This window comes from Stenella coeruleoalba, assembly GCF_951394435.1.
Source record: "Stenella coeruleoalba genome assembly, chromosome: 17".
Taxonomy (NCBI): Eukaryota; Metazoa; Chordata; class Mammalia; order Artiodactyla; family Delphinidae; genus Stenella; species Stenella coeruleoalba.
The window spans coordinates 14834379-14856355 of NC_137163.1; the positions used below are offsets into that span (position 1 = coordinate 14834379).

Consider the following 21977-nt stretch of genomic DNA (forward strand, 5'->3'; position numbering starts at 1 on the left):
TTGTGTTTGAGCTGCAAGATGGAGGAATGACACAAGGACATCAGAGAAAAAAATGACAGCAGTAGGAAAGGGAGAAGTGACCACTAACAGCCTGCTGTTAAAGGCAACACAGAAAAACCAAAACGTGAAAGCTGTCATCATATACCATAATAAGAGACGTTCAAAATGGCCGTCCTTCAATATCAATGAAAAGTTACGTTATGTTCAGTGTCTCCTGTTTAAGAAAACAGGAAACTATGTATAACATTTCAGGAAGTTTTTCATATACATGTTCAAACTTTTTAAGAGCTTCGGTGTTCAGAATTTCTTTTATGTCCAAAACACTTGCATGAAGTTCTTCATTCTCTAGTGTATGAGATGCTGGGGGTTCCTTTGGATCAATAAATTAGTTCTAATGTTTACTGCCTTCCACTGAGTTTCACATACAGTATTTCAGATTTAGCTGCCTCATATATGTTCCCTGGACCTCTGAACCCACACACATTTTTCTAGCTGGGAAATATTCCCCAGCCTCTACTAACTGGTTCCTTCAACATCTGATGACCTTTGGGCTTGAAAAATTAGAGTCCAAATCTGTAACAAAGATTTTTAATTCCACTTCTTTGTTTTTTACTTGATTTCCCAATGATTACACTTAGCCTAATTGAATGTCATTTAGATCCAGGACTTGTATGCACAAAGCAAACATTAATAAAATCGTCAACAGATCTGTAGAGCTTTGCAGTTTTAAAGCATTTTCATGCACGTTATTTCATATCGCATTCAGGCCAAAGATGTTATGGAGCTGAGGCGTAGAACAGAAAGGAGAAAACTGTCACTTAAACACATCGTAAAAGTCTCAGAGGCAAGAATGATAAAGAGGAAAGGAGTTAACAGCTCAAATGTGATTTGGGAATTTTCTATATATATTACTATGCATACTCTCTCTGCCTGCCTTTTCAATTACCACTCTCATTAAAAAATTAATTAATAAGAGTTTACTGCATTTTTTGACAATTCATGGTGTTGAAGTGCCTAGGGGGGAACAAGTACTCTTGCACACTGTTAGTTGGAGTACAAATTGTTACCTTTTTGGAGGGCAATGTGGTCATATCAAATTTTAAATGCATATACTCTTCACCCTAGTTATGCCATTTAAATATCATTATAAGTAGTATCCAAAGGCTGAAAAAAAATTTAATATCCATCAATGAGAGATTGGTTTAGTAAATTATAATATATCAATGCAATGGAAAACTCTACAGCAAAGAAGGGAAAATGAGATTGAACTATATGTTATATATATATATATATAAATTTATTTATTTACTTTTTTTTTTTTGGCTGTGTTGGGTCTTTGTTGCTGCACGGGGGCTTTCTCTAGTTGCAGCGAGTGGGGGCTACTCTTCGTTGCCGGGCATGGGCTTTTCATTGTGGTGGCTTCTCTTATTGTGGAACACGGGCTCTAGGCATGTGGGCTTCAGTAGTTGTGGTTCGTGGTCTCTAAAGCACAGGCTTAGTAGTTGTGGCACACGGGCTTAGTTGCTCCGCGGCATGTGGGATCTTCCCAGACCAGGGCTTGAACCCGTGTCCCCTGCAATGGCAGGAGGATTCTCAACCACTGCACCACCAGGGAAGCCCTGAACTATATGTCTAGATACAGACTAATCTCCAAGATACATTGTTTTGTGAAAAGACCTAGGTCCAGGACAGTGTGTATAGAATGCTACCATTTGGCTACAGTATCTGTTTGTATTCTTATGCAGGCCTGGAATATCTCTGCAAAGGATACACAAATGCCTGGGGAGAATGGCTGTCTCCAGGGAGGGGCACTAAGGGATTAGATAGAGATCAAAGATCAGGGGGAAACACATATATCATATATATTTTCACATATATCATTTTAAACTCTGTATCTCTGACCATTTTTAAAAACTGTTTAATCTTTTTATTTAAAAACAAGAATTTAGTGTGTATAAATTTAGAAGCTTTGTGTCTCTCCTTGATGCTTTCCTTTACAATTTTTGCACTGCTTAGAAAAATACCACTGTTGTACTTTCTAACACAGCAGGGCTATTTCAAAATTAATAATTAAATTTTCAATGTTTCTGCTATGCAAAAGAATGTATATCTTCTCCCTAACCAGCACATTTATTGGATATAAACTCGGAGCTTATGACAGATGAAGAGGAGTTTATAAGAAATTGGTACAAGCACTATGGAAAACAGTATGTAGGTTCCTTAAAAAATTAAAAACAGAACTACCATAGGATCCAGCAATTCTACTTCTGAGTATTTATCTGAATAAACCAAATACACTAATTTGAAAACGTATATGCATCCCTATGTTCATTGCAGCATTATTTACAATAGCCAAGATATGGAAGCAACCTAAGTGTCCATCAACAGATGAATGGATAAAGAAGATGGGGTATATATACACAATAGAATATTCCTCAATCATAGAAAATACTGAAATCTTGCCATCTGCGACAGCATGGGTGGACCTGGCGGGTAGTATGCTAAGTGAAATAAGTCAGAGAAAGAGAAATACCATATGATTTCACTTATATGTGGAATCTAAAAAACAAAACAAAGGAACAACTACAAAACAGAAATAGACTCACAAATACAAAGAACAAATTGGTGTTTGCCAGAGGGGAGGGGTGTTGGGGGGATGTGTGAAATAGGTGAAGGGGACTAAGAGGTATAAACTACCAGTTATAAAGCAAATAAGTCACAGGGATGTAAAGTACAGCGCAGAAAATATAGTCAATAATATTGTAACAGGGCTTCCCTAGTGGCACAGTGGTTGAGAGTCCGCCTGCTCATGCAGGGGACACGAGTTCGTGCGCCGATCCGGGAGGATCCCACGTGCCGCGGAGCGGCTGTGCCCGTCAGCCATTGCCGCCAGAGCCTGCGTGTCCGGAGCCCGTGCTCCGCAACGGGAGGGGCCCCAAGAGTGAGAGGCCCGCGTACCGCAAAAAAAAAAAAATAATAATAATAATATTGTAATAACTTTGTATGGTGACAGATGGTAATCAGACTTACTGTGGTGATCATTTCATAATGTATTAAAAATTGCATTACTATGTTGTACACCTAAAACTAATATGATATTGTAAGTCAGTTATACTCCAGTAAATATTTTTTTTAAAGAAATAAGAAAATGGGTCCATTGAAAACACAGCAATGAATTTAATATCAGGAGGAATTCCTTGCCTCTCCTTTCCATTGTCTGTAAAATTTTGTAAGGAGGCTCCGCGACGGCTTTTCTATTTGAAGAATGCTGCAGAGTGGTGGTGAAGAGTGTGTTGGTGGAGAGGAAGCTGGTGACCTCCGTGACTTACTTCATTGTAAAATGGGTTGTTGGTTCCTTCCTTCACTGTGCTTTGCTTCTTCTCATCCCCAATTTCAATGATCACAACTGGGTCGATGTTCTCACCCACCAGCTGGCGGGCCTCAGTGATGTTGATGGCAATCTACAACACAAAGCAGCGTGTACACACTCTGGGTCTGGCTGTTCATTCACACAAGAAGAGCTGGGGGAGGCTTGGTAGGAAGAGCTCATCACTTACTTGGTAATTTTGGGATCTGACCTCCCCATCGTGGATCTTAGTCAACAGTTTTGATCTACTGAAAGAAAGTTTAACATATTTGTTTCATTAAGTAAGAACCTACCTTAGATCCATAAGCCATGAAAATATTTTCCCAGGTATTTCCACATGCTTTTATTTATATCACATATTCTCTCTCCACCTCTGGAGGAGATAAGTATAGATGGACCATGACTTAACCTCTCTATGACTCAGTTTTCCCATCCTAAAAAATGGCACTAATAATAGCCCTTACCACAAGGAGTGATTGCTACAATTAAAAGATGTAAGGCATATAAAGGTTTAACCCAGTTCCTGGCAAGACTAAATGTCAATTCTTATTGTGAGTATGATTATCAGTATCATTTATTTTTTATTTTACAGAATGAGAAACTGAGATGCCTCAGCAAATCACTGGCAGAGCTGGGTCTAAATAAGGATCTCCCTAATCTGCTGTCTGATCCTATCCAGAGGGCCAATTTGCCATTTCTGGTAAATACAGCAATTCTGAGTTTCGTGATTGCTTTCGAAAAAAAAAAAAAAATTGGTAAAAAAGAAAATTGCAAAGAATGACCAAGATGTCATCTCAGCGAGATTTCACATTCCAGGGGATTTCATTTATCAGGACTGTCATGAGTAATTGAAAACAGATGTGCAACACCTGGGCATCTAGAAATTGGATAATAACATAAAGAGGTGAAGAATCCCTGTTGCCACAGAAGCAGCAATGGGTGGTATATAAACTGAGCTCGAGTTCCTATTGAATTTTATTCTCTTGCCTTCTAGCAACACTGCTGCATTTGACTTCCTTCCATTTCTGCTGATTGTAATTGAGTCCAGTAGAGAACAGAGTAAACTAGTAAAAGTCTGAAGGCTTTGGAGTCAGGCCGATGTGAATTAGAATATTGTTTTCCCCAATTTTGTGATATTAGCCTTAATTTCTTCATCTAAAAACAGAAATAATAATTTCTACTGCATAGGGTTGCTTTTAGGATTAAAAGAAATATTGCACGTAGGAAAGGGTAGATATCAAAGGGTATCTGTTCATCAATAAAACGGCAAACCTGTACTGACCATTTACCGTGTGAAAGCTCTGTGCTAGTCTCAGAGGAAAAACAAACATGAACAAGCCATCATCTTGGTCCTTGCAGAGCTAGCAAGCTATCCAAGGGAGAGAGGACCGAAGCAGATAAAGGGAGAACTATTAAGTGTAAGACATGTCGTAGAAAAAAATGTGATATAACTTCAGAGAAGAGAGAAATTTGTGAGAGCCTAAGTAAGCAACAAAGACATCACTACAGAGGTCAGATGTGAATTGAACATTGGTAGGTGGGTAGAATTTTAACTGATGGAGGATGCACTGGCCAGGAGAAAGCAAAAGGCTCGTACTTCTTTCTTCTCTTTCTCCTGCCTTCCTCCACTAATTCTATGCTATTATCTTAGTGAAATAAATGGCAAAGGATCCATTAAAGGATATTAAAAAATAACTGAAGTCCTGATTCTGGGGTTTGCGGGGGTGGCAGCTGTCATGGTGCCGTGTAGGGGGAAGGAGACATTGCAGTGAGTATGGACGTACAAACTTCACATCTTCTTTTAAGGGTCAAGCTCTGAGCTATCACCTTTCCTGATTTCCATCTGTCTCCCGCCCCCTGCCCCCCTCCCCATACACACATACACTGTGTACCATCCTGTCACAGCCCAGTAACACCAACTCAGGATGTGCCACACAAGGAAGCACTAATTTGCCCTACTGATAATAACAACTCTGAGCGGAAAAGGAAGGGATGGCATGAGGAATTATCATTAGCAAGAAATTGACATAAACAAATATGGTAGACTAAAAGCATTGATAGCCCCAATTATTGGCTTCCTTGTATCCAGGATTTTTACCCTGTAACTTGTAGCCTCCTCTTGCTGTGACATGGGCTAGACTTGTGACTTGCATTGGTCAACAGAATGCAGCAGAAATGACTTTTGCCAATTCCAAGCCTGGGCTCAAGAGATCTTGTGTACTTCCACTTTCTCTCCTGGAACCCTGCCATCACCACCATTGGAATAAGCTTGGAATAGCCTGCTGGAGGATCCAATACCGTATGGAGGAGAGGCCAGTGGTCCCAGGTAAAGCAATACTGGACCAGCCCACCACCAACCAACAGTCAAACTAAAATCAGCAGAACTGCCAAATGACAACAGACACATCAGTCATATACCTGTGACTACCTGGAACCAGTAAAACTATCCAAACTAATGCATGATAAATGCTCATATTAAGCCACTGAGCTTAGGGGTTATTGGTTACACACCTATAGCTAACTGATACAACAAATTGCACGCAGAAGGCCAGTTTGTTCTGACTTTTTGTTGGGTAGTATAAGAACCACTTTCTCATTTGGGACAAACACAAAGCCAAGACATCTAGCATCTTGATGAATTAAAGAGCAGGTGAGGGACAGCACCTGATTCTGTCTCCTGTTGATGCTGTCATTCCTGAACAATGAGGGACATGAGTACCTTAACTCAGGAAATTTAAGACTAGACGTTGGTAGAGCCGGGACCCTGGCCAGCACTGCCACAGAGAAAGTAGAGGAGACAAAACACTCAGTCTTCCTGCCTCAGACCTTCAGCTCCTGTAGACGGTGCCTAGGTGTTATTCTCTGTTCTCCCAGAGCCTGCAGGAGCACCTGGCAGAGGGGAGGTGCTAGCAAATGCGTGCTGATTGCCTGTATCAATACTGTACCTTCTCTTTGGAGGAGCTGAGGGGACAGGAGAGGTGGAAGCATTGTCAGAAATCAGATCTCCTCCCAGGCCTTCCTGGTGAGAAAGCCCCTCCTGTGGTGCTTCTGCTTCACCTTGACCATCTAGAAAAGCAAACAAAAGGGACAGATCTATTAAATATGACACACCGTGGCAATATGAGCCTCAACCCTGTGTCCAGGCTACGCCAGTCACCGTAAGGTGTACAAGGACTGGTCAAAGACAGTCCTTGACCGCATGGACCTTAACATCTCATTGGCAGAAAAGCCAGACACATACTATGTATCTTCTGTTTCCAAAAAAGAGAGGGAGTAGATTTGTATGCCTGGTATTGTGGAATTATGGATTATGAATTTAAAGATATGCTTTCGGGGTTTCCCTGGTGGCACAGTGGTTGAGAGTCCGCCAGCTGATGTAGGGGACATGGGTTCGTGCCCCGGTCTGGGAAGATCCCACATGCCGTGGAGCGGCTGGGCCCTTGAGCCATGGCCGCGGAGCCTGTGCTCCGCAACGGGAGAGGCCACAACAGCGAGAGGCCTGCGCACCGCGATGAAGAGTGGCCCCCGCTCGCCACAACTAGAGAAAGCCCTCGCACAGAAACGAAGACCCAACTTAGCCAAAAATAAAATAAATAAATAAATTTTAAAAAATAAAAGAATGAGGAGCAACTGTTAGAGAATCAGGTTTACAGTGAACATTCTTAGGTACGTTATACATGCCAGAAACCGGGCTAGGTTAGACGTTCAGGATGGAGGAATTAACAAAACGTGGACCCCTCCCTCTAGGGGTTTACGTGCTGGAGGGTGAGACAGGCCTGCAGGCAGGAAGGCAGTCAGCTAAAGTGTCATCCATAGCTAACTCATTCACTGATCGATTCACTCATTCTGTTCTCTCCAATCTACTCACCAAGGAGCTCCACTGCAACCTTCTTTAAAAAAATAAAAAATCATGTTTCTCTTTTGAAAACCCCTCCATGGCTTTCCATCGCACTTAGAACAAATCCGAACTGCACACGCAACTCTAATTCCCTGTCCTACCTGACTGCCATCTCCTCCTCCTGGCCTACCTGCCCCCCGGCCCCACCCTCAGTGCTTTCTAGTCACACAGGCTGACTTCCATCCCTTCTAACAAGCTCTGTCCTGCTTGGAGTCTTTCTTCACAGGCAGCCCTCCGCCTGAGCTGCTCTCCCTGCCCACCCCTCGGGGGCTCACCCTCGATGCTGTAACTTAAATATGACCCCCCTGCTCAGGGAGCCCCTCTCAGACCACACTAAAAGAGATCCCCCAATAGTCTCCATGTAAGCACATTGTCTATTTTCTTTACAGCACTTTTCTCCACTTGTAATGCAGTTACCGCATCAGCGTCCCCATGGATAACAGATGGCCCGTCCACAGCAGGATGACTTGAGGACTTTTTACAAAGGTGTGGGTCTAGGAAAACCACAAAGGGTCGTACAGCTATCTGTGGCTATGGCAGCCAAGCTGATACCACGTGGAGGCCCCCAAAATGAGGAGAGAGAACAGTTACCAGAACGTGGAAGGAGAGGAAGTCAGGTCTAGTCGGCTTTCCTAGGTGGAGGGGCACCCATCCTCCAGCTGAGGGACACATCCAACCACTGGGTCCTGACCTCACACTCCTTCCTCCCCAAGACCTCCTGCTGGGGTACCCCCTTGGGGAAGGGACCTGGGTTGGGCATCCATAGAGGTCAGCCTCCTGGGACAGAGAAGAGGTGGACAAGCGTGGAAGATAGATCTGGAGGGGCAAACGGAAGAATCCTCCACAGGGCTGTCTTCCCTCTAAACTATCCAACGTCACCACTACATACCCAGAACCGAGCACAGGACCCTACGCTCAGCAGACATTCTGTTAATATTTGCTGAATAAATGAACGAAGGATGATCATGGGAGGTACCCAACAACTACTCTTTGGGCAGCTAATTAATGGATGCGTCAGGATCATTGGAATTTTAGGAAATTAAGGCATAGCCATTATGTCTCAAAATACAAAGATGTAAGAGCCACAGTCTTTGAGAATCTCTAAACATTTCACCCAGAAAAGTCCTAACTTCCCCAGTCAGGCCAAGAAGGAAAGACCAATTTGCACTAAGTTCTGTAGACTTTGTTTTCGCTGTCTCCCACAGGGTCAGCCCCTGGCCAGTAGGATGGATGCTATTTACTTTTAGGAGGGCACTGACTCCTCTCCGCCCTGTTTGCTCTGTGGGCTGAAGACTCTAATTCAACACTGTGAAAATGACTCTACTACCCAAAGCAATCTACAGATTCAATGCACTCCCTATCAAACTACCACTGGCATTTTTCACAGAACTAGAACAAAACATTTCACAATTTGTATGGAAACACAAAAGACCCCGAATAGCCAAAGCAATCTTGAGAAAGAAAAACAGAGCTGGAGGAATCAGGCTCCCTGACTTCAGACTATACTACAAAGCTACAGTAATCAAGACAGTATGGTACTGACACAAAACAGATATATAGATCATTGAAACAGATAGAAAGCCCAGAGATAAACCCACGCACATATGGTCACCTTATCTTTGATAAAGGAGGCAGGAATGTACAGTGGAGAAAGGACAGCCTCTTCAATAAGTGGTGCTGGGAAAACTGGACAGGTACACGTAAAAGTATGAGATTAGATCACTCCCTAACACCATACACAAAAATAAGCTCAAAATGGATTAAAGACCTAAAGGTAAGGCCAGAAACTATCAAACTCTTAGAGAAAAACATAGAACACTCTATGACATAAACCACAGCAAGATCCTTTTTGACCCACCTCCCAGAGAAATGGAAATAAAAACAAAAATAAACAAATGGGACCTAATGAAACTTCAAAGCTTTTGCACAGCAAAGGAAACCATAAACAAGACCAAAAGACAACCCTCAGAATGGGAGAAAACATTTGCAAATGAAGCAACTGACAAAGGATTAATCTCCAAAATTTACAATCAGCTCATGCAGCTCAATAACAAAAAAACAAACAACCCAATCCAAAAATGGGCAGAAGATCTAAATAGACATTTCTCCAAACAAGACATACAGACTGCCAGCAAACACATGAAAGAATGCTCAACATCATTAATCATTAGAGAAATGCAAATCAAAACTACAATGAGATATCATCTCACACCAGTCAGAATGGCCATCATCAAGAAATCTAGAAACAATAAATGCTGGAGAGGGTGTGGAAAAAAGGGAACAGTCTTGCACTGCTGGTGGGAATGTGAATTGGTACAGCCACTATGGAGAACAGTACGGAGGTTCCTTAAAAAACTACAAATAGAACTACCATATGACCCAGCAATCCCACTACTGGGCATATACCCTAAGAAAACCATAATTCAAAAAGAGTCATGTACCACAATGTTCATTGCAGCTGTATTTACAATAGCCAGGACGTGGAAACAACCTACGTGTCCATCATCGGATGAATGGATAAAGAAGATGTGGCACATACATACGATGGAATATTACTCAGCCATAAAAAGAAACGAAATTGAGCTACTTGTAATGAGGTGGATAGACCTAGAGTCTGTCATACAGAGTGAAATAAGTCAGAAAGAGAAAGACAAATACCGTATGCTAACACATATATATGGAATTTAAGGGGAAAAAAATGTCATGAAGAACCTAGGGGTAAGACAGGAATAAAGACACAGACCTACTAGAGAATGGACTTGAGGATATGGGGAGGGGGAAGGGTAAGCTGTGACAAAGCGAGAGAGAGGCATGGACATATATACACTACAAAACGTAAGGTAGATAGCTAGTGGGAAGCAGCCGCATAGCACAGGGAGATCAGGTGCTTTGTGACCGCCTGTAGGGGTGGGATGGGGAGGGAGGTAGGGAGGGAGACACAAGAGGGAAGAGATATGGGAACATATGTATATGTATAACTGATTCACTTTGCTATAAAGCAGAAACTAACACACCATTGTAAAGCAATTATACTCCAATAAAGATGTTAAAAAAAAAAAAAATGAGCCCTGGGGAGCCAGCTCCTCTGAAATCCCTATGGTCGGCTGCCCTAAATCTCCACCAGCTTGTTCCTTCCCCGCTGCGCAGTCAGTAAGGGCTCCTAACTGGAGGCTGACCCATGGGGTAGGAAAGCCTGGGCTCTGGTGTAAGACTGACCTAGCCTCAGGAGCCAGCTTCTGCACCTATTGGTTGTGTGACTTTTAGCAAACACTTATCCTCTCTGAATCTCTTATAAAACAGGGGCAAAGGAAACTACATTTCAGAGTCATGAATGATGTATGTAAAGTAAAAAGCAGCAGTGGCTTATTCAATGTGTCATAGATATTATTTTTCATAAGGTCCTTGAAGGAAGGAACTGTGTCTTATTCAACCTTGTATCTCCAGGACCTACTGCAGGGTCATAATTTCAAGGACGTCAGGGAAGACCCCAGGGTCTTTTCTACCCAATCCCTGATACCTTCAACTTGAGTGAATAGACAAGTACTTCTATTAAGCTTTAAGCCTTGTCTCCACCTAAAATGTAATGCCTCTCCTGTCCCATCCAAGAATGACTTGATCGTTACTATCAACACTTTAATATGAATGAGTCTCTGTATTTTCCCATCGTAAGGTTAGGTTTTCCCTGAGGGTGAGGAGTGAAGCTGGGTGGAGGACAGGTTGCAGGGCACCTGCAGGGTACGCGGTGAAGGCTGAAGGACGCACCCCTCCAAGGAGATGAGAGGGGTGAAAATAAAGCAGACTCACTGTACCATTTTGGTTTAGAAATGGTCCAGAAAGCTAGCCTTGAACCAGTTGCTGTCACGACCACCCAACGTAAGTTTCCAGACACCACCCCAGACCTGTCCATTGGAATCAGTTGATCATATTTGATTCAATACACATGAGTGTCTCCCTGATATGGGGCCTGGCCTCCACTGGCACAGGTCACACTGTAACTTGGAGCTTTGCTCTTCTGGAGAAGGAATCGCCCATTCTAAGCGCAGAAAGTCTGAGAGCCTGGATTTATCAATATATCCCAATGCCATTGCTTCCTGGCTCTGCACCTCCCACCCTCAAGGCTGGCTTCATGGGTCTGTGCAGCCCTGTAGGGTCCTGTGATCAGAAGGAACTCATTGCCCTTGGCCTAATGCTCTGCAGTCACCATCCAGATATTCTTAATAAGTTCTTAACAATGGCTTTGCATTTTCATTTTTCACTGAGCCCTGCAATTCTGCAGCTGGTCTTTTCCACACTTTACTTACTCTCTCTGCATCTCTGTAACCTCATTTGTGAAATTGGGATAGCCACACCTTCTGGTAGGATGACGGAGGGGTTAAATGAGACAGTATATGTAAAGCCTCCCCCAGAGCAGCTGCTACCCTCCCTCTGATTTTCAAAATCTCACTTGCTTCTCCCATGATCGCGCGGTCAGCTCAGTAGCCCACGTCATGCCCACTTAACAAAGGGAGAAGCTGGGACTTGGAGCTGCTGAGTGACTTATCCTGGGCCACAGAGCAAATCAGAACAGAAATGGGAGCTTGAACCCTGTCACTGCCTCCTTGGGGGGAATCCTTCCGGGGTCCAGCAGGTGTCCACCCATCCTTGTTTGGCCAAGGGACCAGATGACCAGTGGCGCAGGGGGGGGTCACTTTGGGCCTGCACTTGGGGTTGGCAGGGTCTGAAGACCCAGAAGGCAGCACAGTTCCCACCTCACTCCTCGGAGAATGAATCCCATTCTCAGCCAAGGGGGGGTCAACCCTGGAGACCTGCAGGCCCCAGGGTGGTGGTCCCTCCCCACCCCTCAAAAGACTCACCTTGAGCACCCTGGTTGGCTAGGATTAACCCCTTCTCTGCTTTCTTCTTCTTCTTCAGCTTTAGCCCAAACATCTCCTTTCTGAAAAAAAAAGAAAAATTAAAAAATACAGTGATAATAACTTTGACTCACTCAGACATGTTAAGAGAAAATACACACACACACACACACACACACACACACACACACACACACACACACACACACACACACACACACACACACACACACACACACTGAGTTCTTCTTCTGGAACCTGACCATCCTCCTAAACCACCCAGGATGGGCATCAAAAGACAAGTATCAGGATGACCCAACATGCTCTCCAGACTCTTACAGAAACCACAAAACCCCCTCCTAAACAGAAATCCTGAGTCCACCTAGAACCACACTTAAATTAGGCATAATACAAATACTAATAACACTAGCTGTTTTCTTCTCCATTTCTCTTTACTCAGCTGTGCCAGGCATTCAAAACATATGATATCATTTAATCATCATAGAAACCCTCTCCTATCCATCTTACAGATGAGGGGCCAAGGCCCAGAGAGGGTAAGTAAAGTTTCCAAGGTCACACAGCTCTTAAGTGTCAGAGCTACCCCTGGAACCAGGCCTGTCTGATTTTAGAGCCCAGGCTCTAACCACAGGGTCACCTGAGCAGAATGAACACCCTCTCCACAGCTGAGCTCCAGACCATTTCTAAGGTCAAGAGGCTCTGGGATTTATTAAGGTCACTCCACAAGTGCACAGCTCAGCTGACATGTAGTATATGCCCAGAATGTTAGCTATTATTATTATTATTATTAGCCATGAGCAGGAAGCTGTTTGGGGGCCTCCTCCTCAGCCCTGGAAAGGGGCCCAGTCTGTTGTTTCTAACTGACACCAGGAGCATCCCCACCCTCTGCCAGCCTGCTGAGAGAATCCATTTCTGGAGCTGCGCGGAAGGATGGAAGGTCAGAAAAAGTTCTGGCTTTGAGTCGGGCAGGCTGATGGGGTGGTCTTTGGAGACGGGAAGAAGAGGAACAGGGACGGAATGGAGAAGGGAGGCGAGAGCAGCAAAGGCTCGGACCCTCTCAGCGAGCATCCTGCAGTCCTGAGCAATGTGAGGACAGTGGCAGAACAACTGAAGTTTTCCATTTTCTTACATATTTAGGACTCAAGAGTGCGTGGACTGCAGTGGCCAAGATCGGGGCCTCCACAGCCAGACTGCCTGGGTGCTAATCCCAGCACCATCTCTTCGATCTTGAACAGGTCACTTAACCTCTCAAAACTCCAGGGTCCTCATGTGTAAATGAGATAACAAATGTAAAGCATTTAGCCCAGTACCTGGAACATACTAGTTGCTCAATAAATGTTAGCTATTCTTGTTATTATTTGAAGGGATAAGGTTAGAACTAATGAGAGGAAGCTACTAGGAGACATATGTCCCCTCCATTCACTTATTTATTTATTTCCTTATTTGTTTATTTATTCTTTTCATGTCCAGCCTTGATCCAGATGAGGAATTAAGGAGCCTTCCTCATTGGTGCTGCCTGAACAGTGGAATGCACTGCACTGGGTGGAAGTGAGTTCCCAGTTCCTGGAGATGTGCAAGCAGAGACCTAAGGACCACTGGTAAAAGATGTTGTAGAGAGGACAAACATCAAAAGCAGGGGGCACTGGCCTAGTGGACTCCGGGGGTCCTTTGAGATCCTGAAATACAGTAGAATGATGGAAAGAATGGGTTCTGAATTTATAAGCAGCTCATGCAGCTCAATAACAAAAAAACAAACAACCCAATCCAAAAATGGGCAGAAGACCTAAATAGACATTTCTCCAAAGAAGATATACAGATTGCCAACAAACACATGAAAGAATGCTCAACATCATTAATCATTAGAGAAATGCAAGTCAAAACTACAATGAGATATCATCTCACACCAGTCAGAACGGCCATCATCAAAAAATCTACAAACAATAAATGCTGGAGAGGGTGTGGAGAAAAGGGAACCCTCTTACACTGTTGGTGGGAATGTAAATTGATACAGCCACTGTGGAGAACAGTATGGAGGTTCCTTAAAAGACTACAAATAGAACTACCATATGACCCAGCAATCCCACTACTGGGCATATACCCTGAGAAAACCATAATTCAAAAAGAGTCATGTACCAAAATGTTCATTGCAGCTCTATTTACAATAGCCAGGAGATGGAAACAATCTAAGTGTCCATCACCGGATGAATGGATAAAGAAGATGTGGCACATATATACAATGGAATATTACTCAGCCATAAAAAGAAACGAAACTGAGCTATTTGTAATGAGGCGGATAGCCCTAGAGTCTGTCATACAAAGTGAAGTAAGTCAGAAAGAGAAAGACAAATACCGTATGCTAACACATATATATGGAATCTAAGAAAAAAAATATATCATGAAGAACCTAGGGGTAAGACAGGAATAAAGACACAGACCTACTAGAGAATGGACTTGAGGATATGGGGAGGGGGAAGGGTAAGCTGTGACAAAGCGAGAGAGAGGCATGGACATATATACACTACCAAACGTAAGGTAGATAGCTAGTGGGAAGCAGCTGCATAGCACAGGAAGATCAGCTCGGTGCTTTGTGACCGCCTGGAGGGGTGGGAGGGAGATGCAAGAGGGAAGAGATATGGGGACATATGTATATGTATAACTGATTCACTCTGTTATAAAGCAGAAACTAACACACCATTGTAAAGCAATTATACTCCAATAAAGATGTAAAAAAAAAAAAAAAAAAAAGAATGGGTTCTGGAACCACCCAGACAGGGTCGGATTGGGTAAGTCACAGCACTTCTCTGAGCCAGTTTCCACCTGAGTACAATGGAGATAAATGACACCGTACATACTTTACAGGATTGTTGTAAGAATATAATGAGGTAAGTAAGCAAAGCACCTAGGACAAAGCAAAGCTGTGATAAGAACACGCTTCTGAGTCTCCCAGGAATCTCAAATACACAAGGGACATTCCCTTTTTTTCCTGAAATTTCTTAAAGGAAATTTCCAATAATAGTTTTTGCTTTCCTGTTTTCAAAGGAGAGTTACCATGCAGAGTCCAAGGCCAGTCCCGTCCAGACCCTGAATTGCCACTGTGGTCCCCAAGGGCTCCCTGCCATGATCATTTCACAGAGGCAGAATCTGATGTTCCTGGGAAGTTGGCAAGCAGGCTCGACAGAGTACTTGAGAAGACTGAGTAACTTCCATCTGGAAACAGGAAGTTGCTACCAGTAAATGACAGTAGCTACCGGAGGGAGACTTAACACTCCTTTAGGAAGCTGACAGTTCATCACGGATGGCCTCAGCATTCCGAGCCCTCCCACAGGGCAGTGACTGAGGCATGGGGCATGCCACAGGCTACTGTCGTGGGCACGGGAGGAGGGAGAGATGCGCCACCTCTCAGAGTCAGGCACCCCTGCCCCTCCAAAACCAAGAGCTCCTAACCCTGCTGTCCATTAAACCCACCTAAGGAGTTTAAAATATACCAATGTCCGGAACCACCTTCAGAGATTTTTAATTAATTTGGGAGAAGAACCAGTTCTCAGGAGGTCTGCTCTAGACACAGCTCAGACCCCCTACAGAGGAAGCCAGAAACCTTCCAGTAATGCCCAAAGAATTTACAACCAGCTCTGCTCTCTGGGTGGATTGATGTTTGTTTCACAAACACACAAGGTTGTCTGCCTGAAACTCTGAGTCAGTTATCAAGGGCACTCCCAGCATGACTCCCAGCGTGAAAAGGTTTCTTGATGAAAATTGATCTCTTCTCCTCAGCCCCGTGACATCCACAGTAGAGAGGGCACAGCTCGCCAGCCCTGAAAGATCTTGCCACTGGCAGATTGCACAGCCCAGGGTAAATTGGAGACACAAGACTCAGCTCAGGGCCCTGCCTGAAGCCACCTGTTAGCTCCAGAATTGGGGGCTGCATGCTTAAATCAGATGAACACGTTTCATTCTCACATGACACAATATTTCTTATCAAATCCACAGGGTGATGTTAAAAAAGGAAACAATGCTTATACAATGTAAAACATGCTATAAAGTATTACAATGTTGATGACAAGAAAACATGCTACAATATTCCCCTGAGTGAGTTCTGAAGGTTTTAAACATGCTTTGACACTCACCAAGTGCCAAGAATACCATGTTACATACATAAGCTCCTAGGATCCCCACCACGTACCACGAGGAGGATGCTATTATTATCCACTTTTACAAACAAGAGTTTGTCGGGGTTTCCAGCCAATATTTTGGGATCAACCAGTAAAGCAGGAAGACTTACCTGGTAAGTCTTCAAGGCAGTTGCCATCGTACCGGCCCCCCTCTCCAGTTTGCCGAGGATTCCGGCATGGGAACCTCCTGCCCCACTTCAAAGAAAGGATGGAACTCTCCAGTTTAGGGTCTACTGAATCTCCTCCCAGGGCCACCCCAAGATAAGTCAAGAGACACACAGCAACCCCCATACCACCCTGGTCTCCTCAGGGCGAAGCTACCACGACTCCGATATCTACATCCAAACAGCGAGAGCATTAAACAGTGCGCGTGTTTAACTTGCTTCCGCACATCTGTTCAAGGCGGCGTTGCTCCACGTTGAGCCCAGGGCTCGCACTGCCAGGGAGGCAGCCAGCCTGGCACACAGAAAGAGGAGCCCGGCAACTGGAGTTTGGGTCTCATCTATGACACTTTCTAGCTACGTCACTGCAGCTGGCCACAGGACTTCTCGGAGCTCCAGGCTCCTCTTCTGCAGGAAGTGGTGGTAAAGTTAACACTGCTTTTCTCACTGGGATATTGTGTATGTCACCTCATTGAACCCTCATGCTGAACTGCTCTAAGCTCTACAAATAGCAACTTTACTGTCATGTCCACGGCTCAGGGGAGCGAGATCAGGAAATCGCTCACAACCACGGTCACCTTGTGGTTTTCCACTTGTGTCACCAGATTCCCCTTCTGGAATCACCTTTTCTACCTTCAGTGCAGAAGAGAAGCAGCTCAGGCCAAGAGGCCAAACACTAAGTTAATTGCATCAATGGATGTGACCAGTACCGGCCCCTGCTACTCTCCTTCCCAGATAAGAAGACTCAGGTCACCTCTGCACCTCACCCTCCAGTTCCACTCATAACATCCAGTGTGGAAAAAAAAAAAAAAAAACACTTTGGGGCTTCCCTGGTGGCACAGTGGTTAAGAATCCACCTGCCAATGCAGGGGACACAGGTTCGAGCCCTGGTCCGGGAAGATCCCACATACCGCAAAGCAACAAAGCCTGTGCACTACAACTACTGAGCCTGCGCTCTAGAGCCCGTGAGCCACAACTACTAAAGCCCACGTGCAACAACTACTGGAGCCCACGCGCCACAACTACTGAAGCCCACGCACCTAGAGCGCGTGCTCCACAACAAGAGAAGCCACTGCAATGAGAAGCCCGTGCACTGCAACAAAGAGTAGCCCTTGCTCACCACAACTAGAGAAAGCCAGCGCGCAGCAACAAAGACCCAACGCAGCCAAAATAGATAAATAAATTTATATGTAAAAAAAAAACCACTTTGATTTGTGAATTTCTTTATACACGAACTCTTTAAAACTTTAAAAAATATATTATATTTAATAAAATTCCTTTATCAGAAGAATGGATTTGCAGGTAATCAAGTCTATCCTAAAAAACAAAACAAAATCAAGCTTTATCACCATTTTGAGGTTATCCAGAGAGCCTTGGGTAAATTTCCCATTGCCTGCTAGGAAATACCTTCTTGGGTATATGCTATCTGTGTACTCATCTTACTTCTAGGACTGGCATATATTTATTAAAGGCAAACCAGCAAACATAGAAACAGCCGTAATGTGGGCTTTGACAGAAGATTGTTAAAATATAAACCTATGTGACATCTTGCCTTGTCAAGACTCCAAAACTTGTTTTCCTCTCTGCCCGTGATCTTCCCATTACTGCTCTCCTGATCATATCCATTTACTTAGGACAATGATGGTCAACTTTGGCTGTACATCAGATTCACGTGAGGGAGCATTCTAAAACTATCTCCCACTCTACGGCCAGATCCCATCCCAGAGAGTCTGAGTTCATTGGTCAGCACCGGGGCCAAGCTGCAGTAGTTTTTTAGGTTCCCCAGGTGATTCTAAAGTGCAGCAGGGTTGCAAACCCCTGTGGCTAAGTAATCAGTGCCAATGAGCTGTGTTCTCAAAGACAAAGTTCATATATACATATATATATATAGTGTGTGTGTGTGTGTGTGTGTGTGTGGTACGCGGGCCTCTCACTGTTGTGGCGTCTCCCATTGCGGAGCACAGGCTCCGGACGCGCAGGCTCAGCGGCCATGGCTCACGGGCCCAGCCGCTCTGCGGCACGTGGGATCTTCCCGGACCGGGGCACGAACCCGTGTCCCCTGCATCGGCAGGCGGACTCTCAACCACTGCGCCGCCAGGGAAGCCCACTCCACTTCTTACCTATCACTTTGTCTCTCACTGAATTCTTTCTGAGACGAGACATCAAGGACCTCAGATTCACCGGGAACACTCCCCCATCCCTTCAATCTGAGGGGCTCCATTTCTATCTGTTTTATATATTAAGTTGTAAAGTTTGAAAACCACTCATCAAGACTAACCTACTCGTTTGGCCAGTAGGGAAACTGAGGCCCAGAAAGAAACTAGGAACCAAATCAAGATCATATACCTGTTTATTGAAACTGCTGGGACTTCTGGGTGCCCATTTATCCTGTGTTCACCCCCCAGAAATGCTAAGACCTCAGCAAGCATGGACCCCCACAGCCCTCCCTCTCCAAACCCAGGCCGGGGGAACTCTGATAACAGACACACCTCGAATCCCGTTCATTCAAAAATGGACTTTTTCCTTCCATAGAGCTGTACTTCAGAACCCCTGTGCATTACAGAAAATGCTCCAAGGGGTTAAATATGATAATCTAATCACTTTCCTCCAGATAGTAAAAAAAGCCAAATGAAAGAAATTTCACAACTGTTCAAAGCAAAAGCAACTTGCTCAAAGTCACCCAGCTACAAGTTGGCCAAGCTGGGGACAGAGCCCGGTCTCCTCACAGCCAGATGAATGCTCTTCCTCCTAGACCATGCTGGGATGGATAATTTGTTCTCTATAGTCATCCATTTTATTATTTAGTATCATTATTCGAAGTGCTCTGGGGCAATCAATAGCTGCTGTTCATTAAGCGTGTAGGATAAGCAAGGCATTGGCTTAAGGTCCTGCATACACGTTTTTTCATCTAATCATCCCAATAACCATCCGATGGAAAGGTTCAATCTCTTTTACAAATGCGAAAATTAAAGCCTAGGAGGTTAAGTAACCTGCCTAAGATCCCACAGCTCTAAGCTGCGACAAAACTCTATCCAACCTCCACTCCATACCACCTCCCAAATACCAATCAGAGCCACAATTTTTCAAGCACCTAACCAGAGTCAGGTACTGGGCAATCCTCACTTCCCAGATGGTACCACAGTTCAGAGAGGTTTGGAAACTTGACTACAGCCACACAGCATCCGTTGCTGAAGCCCAGCCTCTTTGCACTCTGCAACCTCGCTCATCATGACCCAGGTCTCTAAGGTTCCCAGCAGCCTAGACAGCAACAGAGTCCAGCTCAGTAATAAGAAGAAGAGCAACCGGTCTCACCTTGACCAGTGAAGGCTCCTGACCTTGTCCAGAAATACTCACGATAACTAACTTCTTGGCCTCAAGGCAGGTCAGCAGGGTAGGAGGTGCAGCGTCCAGCACTGGTCTTTGGGAGGAGAAAGTCTACCCTCTAGACTGGAGAGGGTCTCGGGCACGAGGCTGTCTCCTCCAGACGGGCAGGTGTCTCCCAGAAAATGCCCTTTTTGCTGTGTCTGCCCAGCAGCTCCCTATCTCTGTTTGAAATCCAGAGCCCAAGACTGATCTGCAAACACAGCAGCTCAGAGCAGATCCTGAGAGGAGGGGCCTCCAGGGTGTTTTATTCCAAGTCAGGTAGCCACAGGTAGGTCAAGGCTCAAAGAAACTCCAGCTCCAGACAGTGCCAAAGCCCTGGATACTTTCTAGCCACCGTCCAGCCATCAAAGTTGGATTTTTAATTATTTCACCATCCCCTACTCATTTGCAGTAATGAATATGTTTTCACTTTACTTGGGGCCAGTTCTAGGTACTTTTACAAGTATTATCCTATTTAAGTCCCACAACAGCCCTCAGAGGTAGGTACTATCATTGTGCCCAATGTACAGATGGTGAAACTGAGCCACAGAGAGGCTGGTAAGTGCTGGGATTTGAACCAAGGCCACCTGCCCTCAGAGCCTGTGCTCTCAGGCCCTCCAGCCTGCTCTCTGTGGCATTTCATTGGGACTTGTAGTCTGAGGTTATTTCAAAGATGTCAAGTTTAGAAAGGAGACAAATAAAAAGAAGGCATTTTGGTGGATCAGATGCTTCAGAAGTCATTGCCTGGAGTGGGTTGAATAGTGGCTGCCCAAAATATACACATTTGGGAAACTGTGAATGTGCCCTTATTTGCAAAAAAGAGTCTTTGCAAATGTAATTAAGTTAAAGATCTCAAGATGAGATCATTCTGGATTACGTGAGTGGGTGTTAAACCCAAAGACAAGTGTTCTTACAAGAAACAGAAAAGAAGACACACAGAGAAGGCCATGTGAAGACAGAGGCAGAGATCGGAATGATGGGACCACAAGCCGAGAAATGCCTGGAGCCACCAGAAGCTGGAAGAGGCAAGGAAGGATTCTCTCCCAGAGCCTTCAGACGGAGCATAATCCTCTCAGCACCTTGGTTTCATGCTTCTGGCCTCCAGAACTGGGAGAGGATACATTTCTGTTGTTCTAAGCCTCCCAGTTTGTGGTCATTTGTACGGCAGCACCAAGGAACTGATCCACTGCCCTTTGTTACTTCCTCTTGCGCTTTTTTTAAATTTAAATTAATTAATTTTGGCTGTGTTGGGTGTTCGTTGCTGCACGCGGGCTTTCTCTAGTTGCGGTGAGCAGGGGCTACTCTTCGTTGAGGTGCGCGGGCTCCTCACTGTGGTGGCTTCTCTTGCTGCGGAGCACAGGCTCTAGGTGCGTCGGCTTCAGTAGTTGTGGCACGCGGGCTCAGTAGTTGTGACTTGCGGGCTCAGTTGCTCCGCGGCATGTGGGATCTTCCCGGACCAGGGATCAAACCCGTGTCCTCTGCACTGGCAGGCGGATTCTTAACCGCTGCGCCACCAGGGAAGCCCCCCTCTTGCACTTCTTAATGGCACCACAGGAAAGGGAAGAAAGTGGGTGCACTCCACTGAGCCCCTCATGCGGAAGAATGGGAAGTTGATGCCTGTGGGCCAGGCAGTGGTGTAAGAGCCTCCAAGGGGCAGAACAGCAAGGCAGGAAGGCAGGCGGGTGGGGAGAAGGTTTTGCAAGTGAGGACTGAGCAGGTTACAGAGTAGCTCACAAGGCAGCCTCGTTCAACATCCGCAACTGAGCTCATTGTCTCCAGAGAAATGGGCCTTGGCTCAGGGGTTCACAGATGGGGCACAGGCTCCCTGAAGCATCCCACCTCCTGTTTTTGGTCATCATAGATTTGATCCCAATCAGAAGCAAAGATGTCAGAGATTACTGAGCCCCAACCTTACACGTTACAAAAGGGGAAAATGATGACTAAAGAGGTGATGTGGTCTGAGGTCACATAGCCAATCATGGAACCGTCTGAGCTGGAACCTTGTCTCCTGATTCCTGAGCCGTTCAAGGGAACCAAACCTCCTCCCCTTGTCTGATCTGTTCTTCACAAAAGAAGATCCTGTGGCAACTCTTTTCTGAGCTCAACAGCCCCAGGGGCCCCAAGTGTTCTCTAGCTAAAGCTCAAATCCCT

The 21977-nt window shown here is 45.0% G+C and overlaps 1 protein-coding gene across 1 annotated transcript in view; it reads right to left on the bottom strand.

The window, feature by feature from the left end:
- FER1L6 (fer-1 like family member 6) overlaps positions 1 to 21977 on the bottom strand; it is a 174623-nt gene that overhangs the window by 113043 nt on the left and 39603 nt on the right. Inside the window, exons 6-9 of the mRNA XM_079901955.1 lie at positions 12119 to 12198; positions 6313 to 6433; positions 3558 to 3612; positions 3330 to 3461 (exon numbers count right to left, since the gene is read on the bottom strand). Of these exons, the coding sequence (XP_079758081.1) occupies positions 3330 to 3461; positions 3558 to 3612; positions 6313 to 6433; positions 12119 to 12191 (381 nt within the window). The 5' untranslated portion in view covers positions 12192 to 12198. The remainder of the gene's footprint in view (positions 1 to 3329; positions 3462 to 3557; positions 3613 to 6312; positions 6434 to 12118; positions 12199 to 21977) is intronic.